The 7,500-nt window shown below is 42.2% G+C and overlaps 1 protein-coding gene across 1 annotated transcript in view; it reads left to right on the top strand.

Annotated features, from left to right (window-relative positions):
- Positions 1 to 7,500, top strand: part of fer1l6 (fer-1 like family member 6) — a 103,995-nt gene that overhangs the window by 47,362 nt on the left and 49,133 nt on the right. Inside the window, exons 10-15 of the mRNA XM_055871901.1 lie at positions 254 to 374; positions 2,877 to 2,977; positions 4,704 to 4,794; positions 6,031 to 6,150; positions 6,239 to 6,391; positions 7,390 to 7,500. The exon at positions 7,390 to 7,500 is cut by the window's right edge and continues 73 nt beyond it. Of these exons, the coding sequence (XP_055727876.1) occupies positions 254 to 374; positions 2,877 to 2,977; positions 4,704 to 4,794; positions 6,031 to 6,150; positions 6,239 to 6,391; positions 7,390 to 7,500 (697 nt within the window). The remainder of the gene's footprint in view (positions 1 to 253; positions 375 to 2,876; positions 2,978 to 4,703; positions 4,795 to 6,030; positions 6,151 to 6,238; positions 6,392 to 7,389) is intronic.

Genomic DNA, 7,500 nt, shown 5'->3' with positions numbered 1-7,500 from the left:
TGTACCTTGTTGAATTGATCCTGATGTCACACAATGGCAGTTTCACAGACACAGATTTTATGTCCTGGACTAGACAGCTTTTCCGATTTAGAAATTCTCCATTAATCACGCCTGTTAGTTCAGGTAGAGGGTTCCAGAAAACTGTGCCTCAATGTCCAGAATCGGACCTTAATCTGTGTCTGATAAACCAGCCCGTGGAGTCTAAAAGCATCAACATCAACGTAGTAAACTTTGACTCTGATTCCGTCTCCAGGCATTACAATTACCTGCCCATCCACCAGCAGAAGCCGTGTGTCCATGTGACGAGCTGCTGGGAGGATCGGACTTACCGTCTTCACAGCTCTAACTTCCTGGAGAACATCGCTGTCGTGTTTGTACGTCACTTTTTCCACGTACCCATTACATGGTTTAGACAGGGTACTAACATGGACTCTAGTAATACCATTACATGGTTTAGACAGGGTACAAACATGGACTCTAGTAATACCATTACGTGGTTTAGACAGGGTACTAACATGGACTCTAGTAATACCATTACATGGTTTAGACAGGGTACTAACATGGACTCTAGTAATACCATTACATGGTTTAGACAGGGTACTAACATGGACTCTAGTAATACCATTACGTGGTTTAGACAGGGTACTAACATGGACTCTAGTAATACCATTACATGGTTTAGACAGGGTACAAACATGGACTCTAGTAATACCATTACGTGGTTTAGACAGGGTACTAACATGGACTCTAGTAATACCATTACGTGGTTTAGACAGGGTACTAACATGGACTCTAGTAATACCATTTCTAGTAATACCATTACGTGGTTTAGACAGGGTACTAACATGGACTCTAGTAATACCATTACGTGGTTTAGACAGGGTACTAACATGGACTCTAGTAATACCATTACGTGGTTTAGACAGGGTACTAACATGGACTCTAGTAATACCATTACGTGGTTTAGACAGGGTACTAACATGGACTCTAGTAATACCATTACGTGGTTTAGACAGGGTACTAACATGGACTCTAGTAATACCATTACATGGTTTAGACAGGGTACAAACATGGACTCTAGTAATACCATTACATGGTTTAGACAGGGTACAAACATGGACTCTAGTAATACCATTACATGGTTTAGACAGGGTACTAACATGGACTCTAGTAATACCATTACGTGGTTTAGACAGGGTACTAACATGGACTCTAGTAATACCATTACATGGTTTAGACAGGGTACTAACATGGACTCTAGTAATACCATTACGTGGTTTAGACAGGGTACTAACATGGACTCTAGTAATACCATTACGTGGTTTAGACAGGGTACTAACATGGACTCTAGTAATACCATTACGTGGTTTAGACAGGGTACTAACATGGACTCTAGTAATACCATTACATGGTTTAGACAGGGTACTAACATGGACTCTAGTAATACCATTACGTGGTTTAAACAGGGTACTAACATGGACTCTAGTAATACCATTACATGGTTTAGACAGGGTACTAACATGGACTCTAGTAATACCATTACGTGGTTTAGACAGGGTACTAACATGGACTCTAGTAATACCATTACATGGTTTAGACAGGGTACTAACATGGACTCTAGTAATACCATTACATGGTTTAGACAGGGTACAAACATGGACTCTAGTAATACCATTACGTGGTTTAGACAGGGTACTAACATGGACTCTAGTAATACCATTACGTGGTTTAAACAGGGTACTAACATGGACTCTAGTAATACCATTACATGGTTTAGACAGGGTACTAACATGGACTCTAGTAATACCATTACGTGGTTTAGACAGGGTACTAACATGGACTCTAGTAATACCATTACATGGTTTAGACAGGGTACTAACATGGACTCTAGTAATACCATTACGTGGTTTAGACAGGGTACTAACATGGACTCTAGTAATACCATTACATGGTTTAGACAGGGTACAAACATGGACTCTAGTAATACCATTACATGGTTTAGACAGGGTACTAACATGGACTCTAGTAATACCATTACATGGTTTAGACAGGGTACTAACATGGACTCTAGTAATACCATTACATGGTTTAGACAGGGTACAAACATGGACTCTAGTAATACCATTACATGGTTTAGACAGGGTACAAACATGGACTCTAGTAATACCATTACATGGTTTAGACAGGGTACTAACATGGACTCTAGTAATACCATTACATGGTTTAGACAGGGTACTAACATGGACTCTAGTAATACCATTACATGGTTTAGACAGGGTACAAACATGGACTCTAGTAATACCATTACATGGTTTAGACAGGGTACTAACATGGACTCTAGTAATACCATTACATGGTTTAGACAGGGTACTAACATGGACTCTAGTAATACCATTACATGGTTTAGACAGGGTACTAACATGGACTCTAGTAATACCATTACTTGGTTTAGACAGGGTACTAACATGGACTCTAGTAATACCATTACATGGTTTAGACAGGGTACTAACATGGACTCTAGTAATACCATTACGTGGTTTAGACAGGGTACTAACATGGACTCTAGTAATACCATTACATGGTTTAGACAGGGTACTAACATGGACTCTAGTAATACCATTACATGGTTTAGACAGGGTACTAACATGGACTCTAGTAATACCATTACGTGGTTTAGACAGGGTACTAACATGGACTCTAGTAATACCATTACATGGTTTAGACAGGGTACTAACATGGACTCTAGTAATACCATTACGTGGTTTAGACAGGGTACTAACATGGACTCTAGTAATACCATTGTAATGGTACGTCACGTGTTTGTACCCTATTTGAGTGGTGATGTCATTGCGGTGATGTCATCATATTCCACACAGGAAGAAGGCGTGGCCAAGGCAGATGACCTGAACAAGTTGTCAGATCCTGGAACAGAAGCTCTCGCCCGCCGAGTCTTTCATGAGTTCATCATGGACGCCAGGTAGGTAACCTAGACGACGCCATCAAACTGATGATACTGACAACTGTGGTAAACCGGCGGTGGTGTTCGGTTGAGCGTGCCAGAGATTAACACAGAGACCCGGGAGGTTTCAGTCAGCAGACACAACTTTACTAGTCCGTAAAATAACGTAAATCACATCGGTTTGGCTCGGTTCTTCTCCTCAGCTTCGGCTCTGTGTCGGTCTCTCCCGGTTCTCTCTCGCGGTTTGCATTGTACTCCTTTTATTTGGCTTCCACGGCTGGTTGGCACTTTCCCCTAATTACCTCCACTTGGAGCTGTCCGCGTCGGGGTGCCCAGCTCACGTATCTCCTAGCAGAGGGAGCCAACGTCACAGCACACACCCCCCCTCTATTACCATCCCCCCCGGGTTTGACCTCCTGGGATACCACACAACACTGTTGACTATATGGTGGAAACTGACAACACTGTTGACTATATGGTGGAAACTGGCAACACTGTTGACTATATGGTGGGAACTGACAACACTGTTGACTATATGGTGTAAACTGACAACACTGTTGACTATATGGTGGGAACTGACAACACTGTTGACTATATGGTGGAAACTGACAACACTGTTGACTATATGGTGGAAACTGACAACACTGTTGACTATATGGTGGAAACTGACAACACGGTTGACTATATGGTGGAAACTGACAACACTGTTGACTATATGGTGGAAACTGACTACACTGTTGACTATATGGTGGGAACTGACAACACTGTTGACTATATGGTGGAAACTGACTACACTGTTGACTATATGGTGGAAACTGACAACACTGTTGACTATATGGTGGAAACTGACTACACTGTTGACTATATGGTGGGAACTGACAACACTGTTGACTATATGGTGGGAACTGACAACACTGTTGACTATATGGTGGGAACTGACAACACTGTTGACTATATGGTGGGAACTGACAACACTGTTGACTATATGGTGGGAACTGACTACACTGTTGACTATATGGTGGAAACTGACAACACTGTTGACTATATGGTGGAAACTGACAACACTGTTGACTATATGGTGGAAACTGACAACACTGTTGACTATATGGTGGGAACTGACAACACTGTTGACTATATGGTGGGAACTGACAACACTGTTGACTATATGGTGGAAACTGACTACACTGTTGACTATATGGTGGGAACTGACAACACTGTTGACTATATGGTGGGAACTGACAACACTGTTGACTATATGGTGGAAACTGACTACACTGTTGACTATATGGTGGGAACTGACTACACTGTTGACTATATGGTGGAAACTGACAACACTGTTGACTATATGGTGGAAACTGACTACACTGTTGACTATATGGTGGGAACTGACAACACTGTTGACTATATGGTGGAAACTGACAACACTGTTGACTATATGGTGGAAACTGACTACACTGTTGACTATATGGTGGAAACTGACTACACTGTTGACTATATGGTGTAAACTGACAACACTGTTGACTATATGGTGGAAACTGACTACACTGTTGACTATGTGGTACATGTGTCCTGGTACTGATAGTAACTCAAGTGTGTGTGTGTGTGTGTGTGTGTGTGTGTGTGTGTGTGTGTGTGTGTGTGTGTGTGTGTGTGTGTGTGTGTGTGTGTGTGTGTGTGTGTGTGCGTGCGTGTGTGTGTGTGTGTGTGTGTGTGTGTGTGTGTGTGTGTGTGTGTTCTGCTGCAGGAGATTCATAGCCTTTGCAGAAGGGAAAGTGAGAATGAGCCATCTGACCATGTTGGATAAGAAACGCCTGACCATGTGTAAACAGGAGCTGGTTGGTGCCCTGGCCTCTAGACCCTTCCTTCTGAGACAGTATTGTTAAATGATGATGATGGTGATGATGATGATGGTGATGGTGGTGGTGGTGATGGTGGTGATAATGATGGTGGTGATGATGGTGATGATGATGATGGTGGTGATAATGATGGTGGCGATGGTGGTGATGATGATGATGATGATGGTGGTGATGATGGTGGTGATGATAATGATGGTGGCGATGGTGGTGATGATGATGATGATGATGGTGGTGATGATGGTGGTGATGATGATGATGGTGGCGATGATGATGATGATAATGGTGGTGGTGATGATGATAATGGTGGTGGTGATTATGATGATAATGGTGGTGGTGATGATGATAATGGTGGTGTGAATGATGATGATAATGGGGGTGTGAATGATGATGATAATGGGGGTGTGAATGATGATGATAATGGGGGTGTGAATGATGATGATAATGGGGGTGTGAATGGTGATGATAATGGTGGTGATGATGACGATAATGGTGGTGATGATGATAATGGTGGTGGTGATGATGATAATGGTGGTGGTTATTATGATGATGGTGGTGGTTATTATGATGATGGTAGTGATGATGATGGTGGTGGTGATGGTGATGATGATGGTGGTGATGATAATGGTGATGATGATGATGGTGGTGATTATGATGATGGTAGTGATGGTGATGATGATGGTAGTGATGATGGTGGTGATGATGGTAGTGATGATGATGGTGGTGATTATGATGATGGTAGTGATGATGGTGGTGGTGATGATGGTGATGATGATGATAATGGTGATGATGATGATGATGGTAGTGATGATAATGGTGATGATGGTAGTGATGATGATGGTGGTGGTGATGGTGATGATGATGGTAGTGATGATAATGGTGATGATGGTAGTGATGATGATGGTGGTGGTGATGGTGATGATGATGGTAGTGATGATAATGGTGATGATGGTAGTGATGATGATGGTGATTATGATGATGATGGTGGTGATTATGATGATGGTGATGATGGTGATGATGATGATAATGGTGATGATGATGATGATGGTGGTGATGATGGTAGTGATGATGATGGTGGTGATTATGATGATGGTAGTGATGATGGTGGTGGTGATTATGATGATGGTGATGATGATGATGATGGTGGTGATGATGATGGTGGTGATAATGGTGATGATGATGGTGGCGATGATGTTGATGATGATGTCCCTCCTACAGGAGAGTATGGTTGGAAAGGCAGAAACCATCTCAGAGGGGAAGAGGAAGGCTCGCAGTATGAAGGAGATGTTGCAGGAGGCCCTGAAACTCACACAGAAACTGAGATTCCTAGTGGAAGAGGTGTGTGTGTGTGAGTAGCATATTGACCCGTGTGTATCCCAGAGATGACACTGAGCTGGTTTCTCTCCTATCTCTCTCTCTCCATTAGCCCCAGCATACCATCCCAGATGTGTTTGTGTGGATGATGAGTAACAACAAGCGTGTGGCGTATGCCCGTATCTCTGCCCGTGACCTGATCTACTCTGCCAGCCCTGAGGAGAGAGGCAAAGACTGTGGCAAGATCCAGACTTTATTCTTGAAGGTAACGAGACTCACCGCCGTCATGGCTGTTCCTGTTTCCAGCACCTCTCCAATTATTTTTGGGCTGTGCTTAAACTCATTATTTTTTACAAACAGGATGAGTAGAAAGCGTACTGTAGATGTCCTTATAATATAGCTCATTTACATTTTAATTCATGGGTTTTATACAGTACCAGTCAGAGGTTTTGGATACACCTACTCATTCCAGGGTTTTTCTTTATATTTACTATTTTGTACATTGTAGAATAATACTAAAGATATCAAAACGATGTTAAACAAATCAAAATATAATTGAGATTTGAGATTTTTCAAAGTGGTCACCCTTTGCCTTGATGACAGCTTTGCACACTCTTGGCATTCTCTCAACCAGCTTCACGAGGTAGTCACCTGGAATGCATTGTGCCTTCCTAAAAGTTAATTTGTCGAATTTCTTTTCTTCTTAATGCATTTGAGCTAATCAGTTGTGTTGTGACAAGGTAGGGGTGGTATACAGAAGATAGCCCTATTTGCTAAAAGACCAAGTCCATATTAAGGCAAGAACAGCATTCCAGGTGAAGCCGGTTGAGAGAATGTCAAGAGTGCGCAAAGCTGTCATCATGGTGGCTATTTGAAGAATCTGAAATATAAAATAGATTTTGATTTGTTTAAACCTTTTTTGGTTACTACATAATTCCATATGTGTTATTTCATGGTTTTGATGTCTTCACTATTATTCTACAATGTAGAAAATAGTAAAAATAAAGAAAAACCCTAGAATGAGTAGGTGTTTCCAAACTTTTGACTGGTACTATATACCAGTAGTGAGAGAAGTGATTTTCACAGGCACTAAAGTAGTGTTTTATATAGGGATTAGGGTGCACAGTTTGACGATGTCCTCTCCTTTTCTGCCCCAGCCCCCAGGGAAGACTGTAGCTGGCTGGTCAGTTCAGTCCAAATGTACTACACTATATAGGAAATAGAGTGCCAGTTTTGTGATGTCCTCTCCTTTTTCTGCCCCAGCCCCCAGGGAAGCGTGTAGCAGGCTGGTCAATTCAGGCCAAACTGGACGTGTACCTGTGGCTGGGCAGCTCCAGAGACTCCTCTCATATGCTGGATAACCTGCCTGGAGGG

This window comes from Salvelinus fontinalis, chromosome 19 (genome assembly GCF_029448725.1).
Source record: "Salvelinus fontinalis isolate EN_2023a chromosome 19, ASM2944872v1, whole genome shotgun sequence".
NCBI lineage: Eukaryota > Metazoa > Chordata > Actinopteri > Salmoniformes > Salmonidae > Salvelinus > Salvelinus fontinalis.
This window is presented reverse-complemented; position numbering and strand designations above follow the sequence as displayed.